The sequence below is a fragment of the Ctenocephalides felis genome, unplaced genomic scaffold, assembly GCF_003426905.1.
Source record: "Ctenocephalides felis isolate EL2017-DRISC unplaced genomic scaffold, ASM342690v1 CF-g0.4_SCAFFOLD_03571, whole genome shotgun sequence".
Classification (NCBI taxonomy): Eukaryota; Metazoa; Arthropoda; class Insecta; order Siphonaptera; family Pulicidae; genus Ctenocephalides; species Ctenocephalides felis.
Window position 1 is genome coordinate 34,899,637 of NW_020539725.1, and position 20,046 is coordinate 34,919,682.

General features: G+C 28.8%; 4 protein-coding genes across 5 annotated transcripts in view; 3 read left to right on the forward strand and 1 right to left on the reverse strand.

Annotated features, from left to right (window-relative positions):
* The first annotated feature begins 9,758 nt into the window (after positions 1–9,758).
* On the forward strand, positions 9,759–11,215 carry LOC113385970 (RNA polymerase II degradation factor 1-like). Its single transcript, XM_026623788.1, has 3 exons — positions 9,759–10,050; positions 10,461–11,075; positions 11,181–11,215. Exons 1-3 carry the CDS (start codon positions 9,759–9,761, stop codon positions 11,213–11,215), a joined length of 942 nt encoding a protein of 313 aa, XP_026479573.1.
* A 213-nt stretch (positions 11,216–11,428) lies between these two features.
* Positions 11,429–12,369, forward strand: LOC113386793 (c-Myc-binding protein homolog). Its single transcript, XM_026624547.1, has 2 exons — positions 11,429–11,542; positions 12,001–12,369. Exons 1-2 carry the CDS (start codon positions 11,468–11,470, stop codon positions 12,283–12,285), a joined length of 360 nt encoding a protein of 119 aa, XP_026480332.1. The 5' UTR covers positions 11,429–11,467; the 3' UTR covers positions 12,286–12,369.
* A 533-nt stretch (positions 12,370–12,902) lies between these two features.
* LOC113384970 (protein AAR2 homolog) overlaps positions 12,903–20,046 on the forward strand; it is a 36,484-nt gene continuing 29,340 nt past the window's right edge. The window contains exons 1-2 of one of the 2 annotated variants that reach the window (XM_026622751.1): positions 12,903–13,725; positions 14,133–14,539. In XM_026622751.1, the coding sequence (XP_026478536.1) occupies positions 13,004–13,725; positions 14,133–14,538 (1,128 nt within the window). In that variant the 5' untranslated portion in view covers positions 12,903–13,003 and the 3' untranslated portion in view covers position 14,539. Of the gene's footprint in view, positions 13,726–14,132; positions 14,559–20,046 lie in introns of those variants that run through there. The other variant, XM_026622750.1, reaches the window with a different exon arrangement.
* LOC113384969 overlaps positions 14,820–20,046 on the reverse strand; it is a 38,128-nt gene continuing 32,901 nt past the window's right edge. Inside the window, exons 5-13 of the mRNA XM_026622749.1 lie at positions 17,533–17,780; positions 17,031–17,183; positions 16,447–16,566; positions 16,040–16,192; positions 15,655–15,847; positions 15,488–15,591; positions 15,293–15,422; positions 14,996–15,087; positions 14,820–14,934 (exon numbers count right to left, since the gene is read on the reverse strand). Of these exons, the coding sequence (XP_026478534.1) occupies positions 14,902–14,934; positions 14,996–15,087; positions 15,293–15,422; positions 15,488–15,591; positions 15,655–15,847; positions 16,040–16,192; positions 16,447–16,566; positions 17,031–17,183; positions 17,533–17,780 (1,226 nt within the window). The 3' untranslated portion in view covers positions 14,820–14,901. The remainder of the gene's footprint in view (positions 14,935–14,995; positions 15,088–15,292; positions 15,423–15,487; positions 15,592–15,654; positions 15,848–16,039; positions 16,193–16,446; positions 16,567–17,030; positions 17,184–17,532; positions 17,781–20,046) is intronic.

The window sequence follows — 20,046 nt, forward strand, 5'->3', positions numbered from 1 at the left end:
AACTATTTTAAGAAATTGCGATTGAATATAACAACTTTTTTTATGAAGTTTCTGACAATACACTATTTTGATAAATATAGATCATCACTTATTATTTTTGATAGGCGCGAATAATATATTTAGATAAATTTGATTTGAGTTTCGAAATATAGTATTAAATCAAATGGCATTTGGATTAAAATCCTTTGAAAGTAAATTCAACGATAACCTTGGTAAGAGAAACAACATAAGAAAAACATACTGGTTCATTAGCATTTGTCGTTTAATAAATTGTTATAATCACAACAATACTCTATTCATAAATCATGTTAACAAGTAAAATATACACAGTTTAGTGCATTTATTGTGATCTATTACAGAATAAATGTCGTTAAAGTACCTATTACAGCTTCTTGGTATTTAGTATTTCTTATGAATAATTGAGCAATATTTGTGAAAGAGAAAACTCTTTTTTCTAAGGCATGTGATGAATATTTTGGGAAGGGTTGATATTATATATTAGTAAATAAGATAAACTTTGCAGTATTATTTCCAACAAAAATAATTGTTCATTAAAATAATATACATTTTAATATCACAATATCACAATCTTCATTTTACTCATATCATAAAAAATAATATACAAAATATGTTCTTTGAAATATCCCCCTCTATCACTATTTTTATTATTAGCAATATTTGTTTTTAAATAGCAATGTGTCTTTACAAAAAACGTAAGTTTGAGGGTAAAATGAAAGTAAGTTTCTCAAAGTTCACCCAGTAGCATGCCTTTTTGCTATAGCTCTACCAACACCTAAGATTTAACTTAAATTAAAAACATCTGTCTCGTATTTTATCATATGTTGCTGTTTTTTTTTTTAAAAAAGGTTGCTTTTTATAATATTTGTATCTGTATTTTTTTGTAACCTGAATAATCTATTTCATTTTATATCTGAAGTGCACGTTTATTGTAATTTTATTGTTCAAAGAATAATTTTATGGTACTATTGAAAAATAAATCTGTTTACTTAAATTTAATGAAACTGGTGCATTAATAAACAAATATTTGTCGAATAATGTTAATTAACATAAAAAATCTTAAATAATCATAAATATAGAATTTAGGAGTCAATACTCTGATAAAATAGAAATGTGTGGCAACACCATATTACGGGTTTATGTTTGTATGAATTGGTAATAACGAAATGTCAAAAATCTATGTTTTTGCTGTGCGATCAGGCTTGGCACCTAAAACTTAACCTACAAAACGCACAACTGTCAAACAACAATTTTATCAAAAGTACATATTGCTGATATCTTATTGATAACGCATATGTGAAGTTTGGTTTTATGTGTAAAACACCTGATCGCACAGCAAATACATATCTTTTCGACAGTTCGTTACTGTGTAACTATAACATTTCTATTTTATCGGAGAATTGACCACTTAGTTTTAAACTTAACTAGTTCTTGACACTAACCATACGAAGGCCATTGCTGTTGTTGTATTTAAATATTTTGAATAATTTGAAAATTTTGAAAAGTTACATGCTTATAAATTTTTGAAAATCTTTTAAAATACTTAAAAATGAACAAAATACAAATTTAAACTACTGAACTTACTTGCTTATGCACTATTCTGAAAAGTTTGAAAGTTTCTTCTCTATTTTTTGCGATAAGAATTTATATTCCTACTTATCCAGATATTTTCGTTTTATTTTTTTCTTTACAATAGGAATAACAGACATTTCTGTAGATGGCTTGATATAATTTGGGAGTCAAAAAAATATAATTAAAATAAAAATGAAACAGACATATTTGGGCATGAAAATATTTCATGTCCAATTCGACAGTTTCTATAATATTCGATAATTGATGGTTTCATTTTCGTACATGAATTAAATCATATTTCACCATTAATATATTTTATGTAAAAATCGATAAAATCAAATAGGAGACGTGATAGTGTAATTTGTCTGTTTTCCTTCAAAAACTTGGATAATTCATTGAATGACAAGAGACATTGATATGTTCATGAAAGAAATCACCGTGAGCAAATAATCCCTTTCACCGCGCTTCTTCTATAGTTCACTGTGTCATAAAAGCCATTACAACCTGAACCATGATTATCGACAAATTATGATGATCTTAAAATTGGAGCTCGTGCCATGATGTCATGCCACGATATTTGATGATATAATTTTGCATGTTTTTATTTATGTAAATTCAAAGTATCTATTTCAAATTCAGTTGAGTCATCGAAATATTCAACCTCCGAAGAATAAATTGATGTAAGTGCGAAGATTTTTGCACACGCCTTTCCTTTGGCATTATAAATAACATGTAAATATTTTATGGCACGTTGTTGTAGGTCAAGTTCCATTGTATGTAATAAAAAAGCAAAATATATTTATAGAATAGTTACTTTCATTAAGCTATAGTGTAAAAGAAAATTTTACAATATGTTTACTGTATTCCTTAAGGTAACCATATATTTTGCATGAAATCCGGGACGTACTAGAATGTATGTGTGAGCGGGGGGAGGGGGTGTTGGTGAGCTAAAAACTTATATGCACATTTTTTCGGTTCAAATTTTTTAGTTGAACTATATTTAAAAAATATCGGCAATCAAACTATTTTTAAAAATCCGGGACAATCCGTAAAAACCAGGACGCAAGGCGGAAAATCGGGACTGTCCTGACCTGACTTCAAATGTAGAAACTATCGTCCTACGGTTTATTTTTAATAAAATTTTTAGTATGTTTATATTCGCGGAATATTTATTCATATTTTTTTCAATTCTTGATTATCGTGACTTTTCTAAAGCTTTTGATTTTATATCTCATGAAATTCTTTTAAAAAAGCTCGAAAAATATGGTGTTCGTGGTATTGCTCTTGAATTTTTTCATCGTACTTATCAAAGAGGACTCCATCTGTCTATCCTAATGATCGTGCTTCAATAAATTTTAGACAAACTTAATATTAAGTTCGGTGTCCTTCAGGGCTCACTTATTGGTCCATTATTATTTCTCATCATTATAAACGATCTACAAAATTGTCCACCTCTTTGTAAATTCATTCTTTTTGCAGACGACACTAATGTGATTGTAAATGGCAATTCTTTAGAAGAAGTGCATATTGAATTAAATCTAGTTATGAATTGAATTTTGAATAGGTTCAGTTCTAATAATCTTCTGCTCAATAATGACTAAACCCAAATTATATCTTTTCAAACAGTAAATAAGATAAGTTATGACATCAATTCTTTAACTATCAATAGCATCCGATTTGAACTTTTTTCTGTCTTTAAATTTCTGCTTATTTATAAATATTTTGTGAATATTATAGCTTCACACACCATAGAAATATTACATGAAGTAAAACATTTTGTGCATTTTTTGCTAAACGACTTTAATAAGAATGAACGATTTAAAGAATTGATTGATAGTTAATGTAAAGATAGCTTTTTGTCATATATGTGTACGATTTGGTTGTATTTATAAAACTGTAATTTGTTTCTACTTTTTCCAGAGCAGTAAAGCTCAACTTCATTCGGTTAAGGTAATATATTGTTCTTAATTGTTGTTTACTTTATATACGGAAATCAATTACTTTTGAAATTTTAAACACGAGCAGAACAAATTCATCTGAAATTTAAAAATTATGTTCTACTCAAGTTATTAATATTTCTTCAGGATTTCAATATTTATGTATCACGTTTTCTTACGTATAATTGCAATGACGTGTTATGATACATTATGATTTATCTAGTCGTACGGATATTATGAAAATATGTAATCGAATAATTTGTAGACTTGTAATCATAAATCAAAACCGCATCTTTGATATGCAATTCAAATCATAATTTTATGCCAACTTCAACTACCGATAACTCAATAATATATTGCATGTAAATAGACTTTTAATATGTAAATTGCCTGAATTTACAATGTCCAAGTTTGATTTGCAAGTATACTGCTCCAAGCGCAATATGATGTAAAATAAATGGCATACACGATCTAACCGAAAGCAAATCTGCAAGTTCAAGAACCACTTTTACTTCCAACTTATAAAAGTTTTTCAAACTGTGTTCATAAATCATTATATGCTCTTTATTTAACATGGTGTAATATTTTTAATCACATTTTTTTTTTAAAATGGAATAATAAAGGTAAGAACTTTTACATATAGGTACCTATATGTAAACAATATTTAAAATCCAATTTTCTGAATATTTTCTGAATCATATTTATTCTTACTTTAAAGTTTTCATAAGTTTGGTTTTTCATATTTTCGAACAAGCTCAATGTAATTTTTTTATATTAATTGGTGTTATATTAAAAAAATAATAAAAACAATTACAATAAAAAGCTACTAAATTATAATTATTCTAAGGTTAATTATGAAAGATCTGGAAATACATTTACACTTACAAATGCTAATTATGAGAAAAATTCACATTGGAGGACTTCTAATAGAAGTCTTCTTTATCATATATTATACACATGTATATAAGTTCATAAGGAAATCATTTGTTGTGGTGGCTCTCACACCATGGACCTGCCTTCGGGCAGACTACCATTTATTATTATTATTATATAAGTTCATAATTATTATTTGCATTTTCTCATAATTTTTGAAAATTTGAATTTAAAATATAATAGTGTTTATTTATAGAATGAGAAACATAAATAAATTAATATGTAATTTATTTATTTTATTCATAAAGTTTTCATCGTATGGGGTTTGCAAAGATCAGTTATGCCGTTTCTTCGTTAAGAAATAAAATCGTTGGAATCTTTCAAATTTTAAAAATCATGCCAACGTTGTCTTATGTTACTATTGGCTAAGTCGTTACTTTTGAGTTAACATTTAATTTATAATATTTATTCTACATTTTCAAATTGTTCTAGATATATTTTAAAAGTTTATCAATCTTTTGGAAGTTATAATTAATTACTTTTTTAATTTTTTATACAATTTTCACTATTTTTATAATTACCAAACTCGTGTAAAAATAATTATGATTTTATGAAACTTAAGAACTTTCTTTTAATTTTTCCATCATCTTCATTTCATAATACGATTTAAAAAATAATCCATTACTATTATGGGGTTTAATACAGGGTTATAAACATATAAAAATATACTCTGGAATTTATTACAATTAGAATACATATAGTAACCAGTATATATTATTGCTTCATAGCGTTAAGAAACACTGCATCAACCAGCAGCATTTTCGCAGTGCTAATTGCTTGCAACCTTCTATTATAGATTCATGATTAACAAATGCTATTCAAATCTCTATGCAGTAAGCGGATGACATTTATATTTTGGTTTGGAATGCAAACAATATTTATACGTTTAGATAATAAATAAAAGAAGAATTCAAACCAGGAACCTTTCTCTTTTTTATCATAATGTGAAATTTAATTGATAATGATAAAACAAAGCATAATACTGATTTCTGGTGATGGTTTGATGTGCATTCTGATAACCAGTAAGATTATCTCATTAAATACAATTGGATACGGCTAAAGAATTATTTATTACACTTCATATCACACCCGTAAATTCCAGAAATAAGGTTAGTTAGATTACTACTCTACAAAATACATACATAAACAGACTGACGTACCGACAATACTCGACTTTATAAAAAAGCTCACCGAAAATTTTTATCAAAAATGTGGGGATCATCCTAATACCAACATCGCGGTTCTCGGCCAATTAATAATATACTGGAGACGTAGTTTGGTATGGCAATCACTCCATGCCAAACTATATACTGATCGACCCATAGCGGCAAATGATACTCGGCTCGACACAGATTTTCATTCAGAGCGAATAAATATTTTGTTCTGTTTTTTTTGTTTTGTAATTATAAACATTGCTATGTGTTTTTTTGAGAAGAAAATTTTTCTTTTCTCTTTTTTTGTCACACAGTTATGAACTTATTTATATTAATTCAGAATGAATTATTGTTTGCAAAATCATATTCAATGATGGATACTATACCTACGGGTAAAAAAACATGGTATAAAATGTAATTTACATACCTATATTTATTAAAATATATAAGTTTTTGACTTTTTTTAAGTGAGTTAACCCATATCATCATACAGATTTGGCTAAGTTTTATTTTCGATTACAATTTGTCTGTATGTGAATATTTTGGTAAAATAGTTCAATCCCATGTTCGTTTCTTCATGGCCAATATAACAATATGAAAATCTGAAAAGAGATAACAAATATTTTTTTTTTTATGATTTGCAATCTGTCTAAATAGAAAGACATTGAGTAATTAGTTTGACAAATAACACAGAATTTTAAAAGGAAAACCCAGTGGTTGGCCTTTTATTAATGTACTAAATTATATATTAATTAAATTTTGGTATTATAAAGAAAAAAAGAAACTCAAATATATACATACAATTATAAACAAAATACATTACACAGACTATACACATACATACATACACATATCATGCTAGAACAACTTATTATTGATTAAGGGGCACAACTAGTGTGAAATTTTCAAAAAACCGAATTTTTAATTTTTCCATATTTTGATAGGTTATACCTTTAAAAATAACATACCAAAATTTTAAATCAATATCTTAAATAGTTTTTGAGTTACAGCCATTCAAAGTGTATATATAGTATATAGTATAACGATCATTTAATCTTTAAACGCGTTTTTCTTGAACCAGCATTTTCCTAATTTGCTGCAGCGATTACTCAAAAACAAATGATCCGATCACTATCAATTTTTTTTACATATTCTATATATAGTTCTCCGTAAAATGAACTATCGATTTTTTGATCGGATCAAAATTCGAATTATGGCAGTCCAAAAACGACCAAAATTTTGGGTAAAATTCGACTTTTTTTAAAAAAACGCCGTTATTTTGTCAATTTTTGATTTTTTTCTTTATCGTAGTTCATTTTACAGACAATTTTATCTAGTTTAACAAAAAAAAATTTTAAATTTCATCCACGTAGAAGGCCGGAATCACTGCAGCAGTGAAGGGCCTTTTTTTGTCGCGCCGTTGGAGATCGACCATAACTTAAAAACTATTTAATTTTTTTCTTCAAAAATTTAATAATGTATACTTAAAACATGTATAAATATATTCCTAAAATTTTAAAATGATTGATAAAGTCGTTTTTTAATATAAATTCCCAAAAATCACCTTTTTTTAGGCGGTTACACTAGTTGTGCCCCTTGAAATGTTAGATTAGCTTTCTTTTTAGTCTTATATTATATGTGGTGTTGTAAAGACTTCAGTTCCTTTGGATGATGGTCAATTTTGCTCTATCAATCATCAATCCTTTTGATTTTACAGTATGCGACCCCTTAGTCCTGGAACACCGAGTAAAAGAGGGTCCAGACGCCATCTGCTGGGGCGCCAATGAACGGTGGAGCGACTGTGGGCCGTCTTGTCCTGATAGTTGTTCCGACTCTTTGAGCGGACCTCCGGAATTTCGGTATTGCCCGGATCTGTGCGTGCCGTCATGCGTGTGCGAATCCGGATACCTTAGAAACCGGTGGAATGTTTGCGTGGAACCGGCCATATGTTCATAATAACATAAAATCGGTTGCTTACTGTGATTTAAGTATTAGTTAGGGCAATTTTAATAAGAAAAACATGAGTAAATATAGAGTTAACTATTATGAACTTGCCGATTGCATTTAGTAAAATGAAATTTTAGTATTTTATATAACAATACATTGGTACCCCGCCTTACGAGCGACTCGTCATACGAGTTTTTGAGATACGTGCCGCCACATAAGCGGCTCGTTTACTTCGTCATACGAGCAAAATTTAGGAGCGATTTGTTGCTTCGTCATACAAGATGATTCGAGATACATGCGTGAGAGGCGTAACATAAACTTATGGGGGTGCGAATGAAACAGGTTCATCTAAAATCAATTGTAATAAGGATTTTCGTATGTCGCTTTTAACTATATTTGAAGTAAATTATTTTAATGTTAAAATGTTCAATTCATTAATGTTTTAGTCATTTTCTATTTATTAATGTGCTGTGACACACTTGACAAGAGCCTGAAATAATATCTATTATTATTAATTACGGCTTGCTCATGAATAAATAAAAAAAAAAAAAAAAAAAAAAATGTGTTTGCAGAATATGTATTTGATCTTAGAAAAGTTTCATTAATTTTTATTATTGATAAAACCCGGTGCTGGAAAGAATTAATAGGACTTCAATATATTTATAACGAAAAAATTGCTTGTTAAAAATTAAATTTGTACGGAGCAAATTAAGCTCGTAAAGCGGAGTACCATTGTAATTGTTAGGTTATGACCAAAATTGGTTCACTTTAATATACAGTTATTATTAATTTTTAGATAATTAGAAAAAGAAATAAGTTTGTAAATATTATATTCAAACCGTAAACTTATTGGTACAATAACTTAAACTCATAGTTTTGTTAAGATTTCATTTTAAGTTTAGTATAATCCACATAATAATTAGACATTTTAGATTTCATATTAGAATGCGATTATTGCGTCATTTTGTAGAAGTTGTTTTTGATTACAATATTTAAACTGTCAATGAAATTTTTCACCAATTTAAACTATTCTCTTGTATGATTAATTAGTTGTGGTCTAATCTTTTAAAATTTAATAAATCGGATAATTGACTCTTTTAAAAATTACTAACAAAATATTTTTTTATAATTCTATATACAGTTACTTATTTAATTTTACTAAATTGCGATTCGAAACTAAATTTTAAAGTAGCCTGTAATTTATTTTAATTTTAAACAACTGCCATTCGCTTAATATTCAAACAACTTTCTTTTCACACAACATTTGAAATAGTTATTACATTGTAGGTTTATTTTACATCATAATAAATCGTAGTAATCAATTCATTGTGATTAACTTTAGTTTATAACATCAACTAATATTATACATTACGCTATGGTCTAAAGATCTTCATATAATTTTAATACATGTCTACCTATATGCGGTAATGCAAGATCATCTGAGAGAAAACACAATTTAAATATTTTATTGCGAAATATTTATTCTATTTTCTTGTTTATAAATGCTAATGCCGCATAAATATTCTGTAATATAAATAATCGGAGAAATATAATCTATGCTTTGACTGAAGCTGTTAGATCTTTCCGATTTCTTATCCGAATCCTTTACTTGAAGATGGGATTCTCAGAATATAGTACAAGGCTTCCCATGTCGATAATTTTTTGCACTATGGTTATATTAATAAATATTTAAAATTATCATTTGCTTCAAACAGCTATTGCAATATTCAGTAGCCATGTGTAGTACTAGAAAGTGTTTGTGGACATCGTGTATACGTTTATTTCACATTTGTTAGAGATAATAATAAGGAAATAATTATACTTAAGATTATATTTATTTTTAATTTATTTGTTAAGAAATTATTTATAATTTTCTGAATACTACTATGTATAATTAATAAATTAATAAATTTGAATAATTTGTATAATAATAACAAACAAAACAATATTTTATATCTGACATTTTGCGTTAAGTACAAAATATGTTTAAATAAATTTTAAGTTCAATAAAAAATAGATTTATTTATAAAAACACTAAGATAATAAAATTTTTACTTCCCATATATGCCAAGCTTATCATGTATTTTTAACTTTTACTATGCCACTCAATAAATTATAACGTATTTATGAAAATATGCAATCCACATACAGTTAAACATTATTAGACCAAAATTAATTGATGCAAATAAATGACAAAATGGGTAGCGGTATAGAATTGAAAAGGGCAGAATTTCGGAAATATTTAGAACGCTCTGGTGTTGTAGAAGCTTTAACGCGAGCTCTGATTGCCTTGTATTCAGTTGAGAACAAACCGGATGATCCGGTAGAATTTGTCAAAAATAATTTAATGGAACGCGATAATGATGCTAATACCTTGTTGGATGAACTCGAAGGTGCTCTGCATCGGGTCAATGAATTAGAGCAGGAATTGATAAAACTTCAAGAAGAAGCAGGCTTACCGCCGGATGTCAATATACCCATGACACCAGGTACCCAGAATATTTATACTCAAGTCTAAAATTTATACTCAATTGCCAAGTATCAAATAGATTTAGTTGGAATGTATTTAAATAATAAACTCGTCCTAAATCTATTGTTTTAGAAGCTATTATGAACTTTTATAATTTTATACGAGTCGTATTAGATCTTTATTTGTGGTTGGCATAAACTGTTATGGTTTGTTCTGCCAATCCTGTATCCATAGTATTTAAATTTCGATTCAATCAATTTCATTTACGTAAAATTTATTAAAATTATTTAAAATGAATTAACATTTTACTAGATTATACTTATCAAAATATTCAATTTAAACAATATTTTTAAAATAGGTAGTTGATAAAATTACTAATAAATTTTTTTTAGCTTAATTATTTTTGAAATATACCTTATTCCTATTTAGAAAATACTGGTTCAGAGCAAGAATTAGCTTCCGGAGATATAGTTGAAACAAGCGGCGATGCAGCAGGTGAACAAAAAGCTGATGTTGTAGATGAGCCGCCAAAAATTGAAAGTGAAGTATCAGAAGTTCCAAATTCTGAGGAAAATAAGACTTCGGAATTACAGCAAAATGTAGCTTCTGAATCTGTTGAGAAAGATCAAGTTGAACCTGTAGCCGAAGAAAATGTCGCACCATCGCCCGAAGAAAATGTCGCACCATCGCCCGAAGAAAACGTCGAACCCACAACGGGAGAAGTAGTTGGAGGTGAATCAGCTTCTCCTCAAGCAGAGCAACAACAAGCTACTGAAGTAGAGCAACAACAAGCTACTGAAGTAGAGCAACAACCAGCAAACGAAGTAGAGCAGCAACCAACAACCGAAGCAGAGCAACCGGTTGTTGAAGAAGAGCAAAAGGTGGATCAAGAGGCCGCCCAAAAAGAAACTAAACGACAGAGTTCAACACCATCTGAAATCACACCACCTCCTGCTGGCAGCGAGGAGGAAAGTTCGTCAAATCAAATAACAACAGTGGAACCATCTGCTGAGGAAACAGAGAAAATAGAGGCAGAAAACAACGGCGATGACAAAAAGAAAAACAAAAAGGACAAAAAATGAATCATTTAAAAATTTTAAGTTGCGTTTTAATAAAATAGATATTTTTAACAAAATTGCCTTTTCATAGCAAAAATGATCTATGTTTATGGTTGTGAGCGCTGACTCGCCGCTGTTATCACATAATTTGTAATTTTATCCACAAATATCACATTACTAAAGATAAAAAGTGTTTAGCGCATTGAGTTTGTCATTCGAGTAAGCACTGAAAATATTCAGTTATTCTAAAACAATTTTTAAAAAAATACGTCAAAAAAATAAACATGACATTTTAAATAAAAAAATACCTAAATTTATAATAAATAACATCATTTTATCAAAATTATAAGTTTTATTTAACAATATTCTTTAACAACTATGTCAATCGATGCCAAGCGCGATGAATATCGCAAATACCTTGAAAGAACTGGAGCAATGGACGCCCTTACTAAGGTACGAAGTCAACCAATCATATTTACTTACATATGTCCAACATTTTAAGTTACAAAGACACTCACAATTAATTGCTATTTAATTTGCAATTTTAGTAATAAACCTCATTAAGTATATACAATATTACATATATTATTACACAGCCACGTAGCACACGATTTGCTCGTTTGGTTCCAAGACACATTTTAGGCTATTTATAGTTATACTCTGACGATGATAAGGTAACATAATTATCAAAACAAATAGCGTGTTTTTATCATTGAAGTCATATACGTCATTACCTTGTTTATAAATATTCATATTTAAATAAGATTATATAAATATTGAATATATGAATTAAGAATAATAAAAAGGACTCAGATGGGTAATTTGCTTAATAGTACCAAATAATAAATATATCGAACTCAATTTGCACCTAAATAAATTATTTATATTATTATTAAACGTTCACTTTTTAGGTCTTGGTCGCGCTATACGAAGAATCCGAAAAACCGGAAGACTCTGTGGGGTATATAAAAAGAAATCTAGGTGGATTTAGTGAGGAGGCAGATCTTGTCGCACAGTTGGAAAAGGCCAATGCAAGAATAAAAGAATTAGAAGAACAACTAGCAGGTGCAGGTGGATCAACGCCGACTCCAATAATAACGGAACCAGAAGAAGCACCTGCGGAACAACCTGCTCCGGAACCAGAGCCGGAAGCTCCAGCAGAACCACCTGCGGAAGAAGCCCCTCCAGCAGAATAGCTTATTTATACTTCATAGATCTGTATCATTCATCTTATTCAAATAAACATATTTTGATTTGACATTTTTCGTAATACAAACATATAATCAAGTTCACCGGAAGGGGAACCAAACATTTTTGGCGATAGAAGAACAACACCCTTGAAAATTAATTCCTAAAATATTTAAGTATTGCAATTTACGATTTTCCGACTCGTGATTTCGTTGAGCTGCAACCTATTCATTGCAAATGAAGCAGGATTTGAAAAATATATACAATAAAGTTGATATTATTTTTATAATTTAACGGTACTTTACCTATCAGCAGCTTATGAGTTAATAATTTATAATAAATTTTCAAAATGCTTGGTTTAGTTCAAAATTTTAGTAAATACATATATTTAGTTCTGTCATAAAAATTTTGCTTCTATTTGATTGGATTTATGAATAAATTTTCATCGTGATTAAGAGAATAAACTTCTTATTACATTTTTTTTAAGTTTTATGACTTTCGCTGTTTGTTCAAATTTGCCGCTAAAATTTCTTTGAAATATTTTACGAAGTGAAGTATAATCAAGTACGACGCAATGATATTAAAATGTCAAATATTTGAGGTTAAGAAGCGCATGTAAACAAAATTAACTTAAAATAGTTAACATTAACATGAAAACGACATACACACAGAAAAGTTCTATCTAAATAACTTGTTTTATTTCTATTTAACTCAAATTTATTCATAATGGAAGCAGTTGAAATGAATCAAGATTTAGCTAAATATTTATTAACTGAAGGAGCATCACTGGTTCTCTTCAATGTCCCTTCAGGAACTGAATTCGGTATAGACATGAAATCCTGGAATACTGGCGATCAGTTTAAAGGAATTAAAATGATTCCACCAGGCTTACATTATGTATTCTATAGTTCAGTAAGTGAATCAACTGGAGATACTGGCCACCGAGTGGGGTTTCTGCATGATTTCAAATCTAAAGAAATGGTTATTAAATTTTGGGATAACGAACTTGAAGAACTCACTGACAAGAGTTTATCTGATGAAGAAATTAATCGTATAAAAAATAATCTTTTAGAACTAGATAGGTATTTAGGTCCATATCCTTTTGAGATATATGATATGTGGAAAGACTTGACGGACAACTTAACATCAGAACAAGCAATAAACTTGTCACCTAGTTGTGGCTATATAAAGTCAGCTTTAGAACTTCAGTCATGTAATGATAATGATAGGCCCAAAGGTGCTCAAAATACTAGATCACATAGAAAACTTAATTGGGATATATCTGACGAAGAAGGTTTTTTACCAAATTTGCATCCTTTACCTGGAACAGCACCTAGATTATCAACTTTACCACCTAGATGTCCAGAAAATGCTAAACCTGAAGAGATTACTAAATATTTTTTGGATTCAACACATTCTCTAGAATTATTACTTAGAAGTTATGATAGGTAATAAATATGAATTTTGGCATTTCATATACATATACATTTTTTTTGCTAGCTATTGCTTTTTTCCTTTTTGTCGAAGATGAGAACTTTTAAAATTATATATTAACAATCTAATGAATTATATTAAGTTAAGATATATTACAACATACAAATCAAATAAGATGCTTGTGTGAGATAGAAGCTTTAAATTATATATACACATATGTGTATTAGATTTATACACAGCAACACCATGCTTAACCTAGGGGTAGCGTTTCATCAAAGTAGAGCATAAATGTTAAACCGGCACTTGCTGCTTATATATATTTTTATATAATCTTATTTATTGCATTATAAGAGTCTAATGATTTGGCTCAGCATCTATAATATGTTTGGGCATTGAAATTCATTTTTATGTTGTTTTTCAGGCCAACAGATGTAATTGGTGAATTACAATTTAGTTTTGTTATATTTCTAATTGGCCATAGTGTGGAAGGATTTCACCATTGGAAAAAGTTACTCAACATATTATGCACTTCTGAATTGGCATTGAAATTACACACTTCTATGTATCTCCAGTTTCTAAAAACATTGCATACACATATACTGCAAGTTCCAAATGAATTTTTAATTGATATAGTGGATGGAAACAATTTTCTTTATGTTAAAAGTAGACAGTTATTTAAAAACATATATTCTAGTGGTCTAACAGTATTGATTAAAAGAGTTGATAAAATGATGGAAGATTTTACAGAAAAGTTTACTTGGAATTTTGAGGATCTTTTGGACGAGGACCAAGAAGATTTGCCTGTTGTAGTGGAGTTGGATGACTAAGGTAATTTTTAGGAGAAACATTGAGGGTTACTTTTTCAGTTTTATTGAACCAATATGATAATTTAAATAAACATATGCTTTAATTTGTTATATACAATATGAACTAAACTATTTTATAAAACTCTACTTTATATACCATTCTTAAATTCTTAATTACTCTGCTTCTTCACATTTGCCTGTTCACAATATTTTAAAGCAATGTTTGTCTAGAACGGAAGGTATATGAACTACTAATTATAATAGAATATTATTTATAAACATGTTAAATATTACATATAGAAATATAGAATTAACTAACATATACCACATATGTTATATTTCTTGCTTTTGAAAGATGTTGGTATAGTAATGAGAGGTATTGTCCTAATTTTTTGGACTTAAATGCTTAGTTTGAATCTGAAAATATATAATTTTAAGGTAGTGATACATATTTTATTGAAAATAATTATTTTTATACCTGGCTCAAGTCATGTCCGAGCTCGTCTCTTGCAGCATTGATTAATTCTGGATGTTCTACCAGTGTATCAGATAAAGCTGCTAGCAACACATCTATAAATTTGATAATATATAATTAACAATTATGATATAAAATATGTATTTCATAATCTAATTCAACAGTCTTAATGAACAAATCTACAGAAAATTAAATGTGATTTTAATTAAATTTGATTATATGTAGTATACACAATGCACATACATTATACTTGTGTAAATATAGATTTATATATATTATCGTATAGTATATTATTATCACCTAAAATTTTTTTCTGGAGTGTTTTTGGTATACGTCCATGGGCTCCTTCAGAATCTAAAAATGTTGTTAGCCTTTCTAAAGCTTCGCCTGCATGACCTGAGCCATGTGTTAGTGATTCGGTAAACATCACCTGCAATTCATTTTAACCAACGTGTTACCATCATAACAATTAATGTAATTTACGTTTAGATTTACCTTAGCTAATTGATAAATAACTTCTTCTAATGAATATTCTGTATACAAAAAGTCTGCCAGTCTTAATCTACCTGCAATCTCCTCATAGTCAGCCAAATTAGTTTCTGAAATTTTTGATACATATGAATTTGCATATTATAAAAATACTTGATTTGAAAAGAACATACCTTTGATGTTATTAGCGGATTTTTCTAAATAATCAAGTTTATTCATTTTGTCTACTTTTGATTTCTTATATCCAGTTCTCATGATGTTAAGTGAATTTTCTGGTTTGTCATCATCATGCTCTTCTTTTAATTTATTTTGTAGATTGGTATACATAGGGTTTAAGGCAGGCTGGGTTGGCTTTATGTGCGGGCTCTGTATAAAATAATTTATAGCTTTTATGTTCAGAACAAACTAGTTATTAATAGAAGAATTTAAACAATCTTAATGAGATATCATAACATTCTCTTTTTTAGAGAAATTTTATAGAACAGTGTAATTATTAAATTATAATTATTAAATAACATAATCACATGTGAAAATATTACAAGAACAGATTATACATACCACAATTGCTTCCTTCAATGTTAAGTCACTAGGTGTATCTGCATCTCTGGTCACATCACGAAGAAGTCCTGATTTAGTGTCATAACGATTTTGAAGATATTCAATTCCAATTCTAATATCGCGTAAAAAGTTTATTGCTTCTTCTCGTGACATCTGAAAATAAAGGAATTTTTTAGGCTTAATTGAATTGCTGAAAAATGATAAAAACATTGTCAAAATGAAAAAAACGTGTCGGGACTGTTCACATCTGTCCACTACCTGCTGCTCTTCACAGCATTTTTTACAGCTGTAAACTTTTATATTTTAATTTGTTATTTAACTATAACGTTATTAAATTAAAATATCTAACGATTTGGCTCAATTACACTTTTTCTTTGCGTTTTTATTTAAAATTTACAAATACTAACCAATCGATTTTGTATGAATTCTTGTATGGCTTTAGCAACACCAGCTTCATCCCCCGTCCAAAATACATATTGAGCCATGTCTAAGGGAGAATATTGTCCAGAATTGTACCATTGATGATTCTAAAACAACAATTTTAATATTATTTTTAAAAAGATTACTAATGAATAAACTTTTGTGGTCATATCAAATATTTTCCTATCACACTTACAATTAATTGTTTAATGCTTTTATTCTAAGTTTTATGGTTGTCGTATTTTTAAGACTGGTTTTAATAAGATCATGACAAGTTGCTGCAAAAAAACACTTGCCGTAGGCCTATAATATTTTGCGATCTGTTTTTAGACAATGAACATTATTGATATGCAAAATTTCATTCCAAAAAAAAATTCACATCTGAATTACAAGGAAACGGACTAGGTCTGTCTTTACCAAAAACTAATCTGCGTGGTTACCAATTGATGTCTTTCGAACTTTTGAAATTTCAAAATCGGTTCGGATTTTTTAGAGAAAACGTGGACGAAAATTACTCTACTTTCCTTAATCGTCTCGCAAAACGTCTAAACGAAAAAAATATTATTCTTACATATACTTCATTCTTATGTCCTGTATTTGTGGATCTCCTATGACCATTAGGTGTGAATTCGCTTCTGGGCAAAGCTAAAGGTGGTGCCGGAGTTTCGGATGACCCCAAACTTTCGTGTTTGCCTAGAGTAAGTCGAGCAGCGCCTGGGAAAGCCTATAGAAAAGAATATTCTTAAATATTGATTTCAGAATCAGAATACAGATCATCTGGTTGACTTATCTACAATGCACATCTATTTTTTAATCTCTATTGGTTTTCCTGTTAATCTAAAAACTGTTGTACCTTCATTAAAATTTTGTATGGTTTAATTTATGAGAATGATTTTGTTTGCTGGTTTGGATTTTAATTTCACATCATATACTCAGTTACATTACATATATGTATTGTAAACAAATTTTGCAACATATGCAGTGAATGTTCACAACAGTTTAGACCATTCTTTTAAGGTGATGGTAATATTAGGCAAGTTTTTATCTGTACTATATATTATAATTAATTTTACCTTTGCCGGTACTTCGTCCTTCGGTGTTGTCTTAGTTTCTTCAGTTGCTTCATGATTTGCCACAACATGATGATGAATTGGTACTCGTGCCTCTTCAGTACTAGTTTCTTGGGCTGCTAAAGCTGGTTGGGCAGGAATTTCTGGTATCAATTCTTTGGTCGATTCCTGCTTCGGGCTCGGTTGAGTTTCATGGGCGACTTCATCTTTCAATTGCTTTTCCAAACGGGGTAGTACACTATCGCCAGTAGCTACGCGAGATGAAAAGTTTCATATTGTTACATTAATAATTTGTATATGTAAAGTTATTAATGTCTTGTATTTTTCTATGAGAAGTAATTGCGGAAAACTTGATATAAACAAGGTAAGGTAGGAAATATATGTATTTCAGATACGTAGAGCAAATTCTGTAGAAGTCTGTCTAAAAGACCAGTAGATTTGTATTGTATTATTTTAAATTTCTCATTCACTGTTGTACTTTCAAATCCGAATTTGTTATAGAATATGATAATGTGATATCAATCTAACGGCCTTGGTCTTGTATCCAAAAGTATATAAATGAATGGTAAAAAAATGCTGAATGGACCACAGTGCTAACTTAGAGCCTCAACTTTTTTCATTGGAGTTGCTCCGTTTCAAGAAACGATTTTTTAAAGTGGTAAATTGAAATTTTTTCTTCACAATACAGTTTTTCTAACTGTAATAAATAAAGTTCGCATTACAATATTATTTCATTTATTATAACAACAAATTTTAATTATTCTTTCAACAATATTCAATTTATACATAAATTTAATAAATGGTGGTATTATACATATTGTTTTGATGAATGTTTAATATAAGTTCATTAAAGGTATATGTTCTTAATTTAATAAATATGGAACACACGATTTTATATTGTACTTTATTAAACGAGTTCACGTTACTCTTTTTATATTACGTTTTTCATGTTAATATTTGCTACATATGTGGGCGTATTCATATAAATTAATGTACCTACATAATTGCGTTCTTTTGATTTGAAGTAGATATTAATTAAAATGCTTGTTTTTCGTATAACATCTGGTCTTTATATCATTTATTCGGACATGCAATTCAATTCAGTGTTTCTGGTTTGCAATATATGTAACTTCTACATACATGATGTACTGAAAAACACGCACAAAGATAAAATAGTTGATTTATTTCTCTACTAATTTACTTGTAGTTAAATCACAAAATAATAATAATAGTGAAAAATAAAATCAAAATAATAATCCTGAAAAAAATAATCTAAATGATGAACTATTGACATCATTAGCATTATTGGATTTTTGTTTGTTTTGAGGCATACAGAAAAATATTCTGTGCATTTTTTGGTAGTTTTGTAGTATGCGTTGAACAATCTGGATATAAATCACTAAAACTATTTAGTAATTCTGTTGTATACACAATTAATTCTCCATTCAATGGCTATCTGCAAATTGAAATATGTAGTTCTATTTGTTCGATGATATAATTTGAGCATGAACATGCATATCATCCTACATTCTGCATTGTTGTAGGTTTGCAAATGTTATTTTAAACTAAGTACTGTTTTCATTAAAATTGTTATTGTTGAAATATTTCCACTAATTGCAAATTAATATTTATTTGAATACGTGCGCACTATTGGTTGCAAACATACGTGGAGTAATGAATGAATAGAATTCCATACGAATATATCATACATATATTGGTATGCAATTGGATGGTGAAATATGGATATTTGAAGTGGGTTACGATATTTTTATTCGTCAAAAGTATTAATTGGCGAAATTACTTGACTTTATTGATATGATTGCAACCTTTTTTATATCTAATTCAAGCACTTATTTCTTTTTCATTAACCAAAAGTTCAATTTTGTTTGCTGTAGTACATTTTACATATCATTTTCATAAAACATACCTTCAGCTTTGAGTTTCTCTAGTTGCAACTCAGCAGTATCCTGTAAATAAAAATAAATACGTTAGACTATAAATCAAATATAATTGATAAATATAATATAACTAAAATAATAAAATATTGTTTTTATAACGACTTCTTCTATCTCTTTATTAGTCCTACTTCAAGCTATCTATGATACGTTGTAAAGCGATGCCAAATCAATATTCTCAAATGGTGTGTTGAACTTGAATCTAGTTAATTACACTCCAGAGTCGATATTTCAGTCTATTTGTGGATAGATTAATAATCAATACATTAAATTAATACGTGTTATACATTTTAATTATTAATTAGCAATGCTTCGCCTGCAGCCCACGCAGCACTGTACAATATATGGGATTACTACCTGTTCGTTGTACAAAGTCTGATAAAGCAATTTATCTAGATACACAGAATGCATTCGATGAATGTTATTTTCAACACACGTGTGTGAATGATTGCAACTAGCAAAGAATATTTTCCATTTTAAAATATCAGCAATAATATCGATAATATAATCATTACGTGATCTCAAATGGGAAGGGCTGTTAATGAAGCATATTAAACATTTA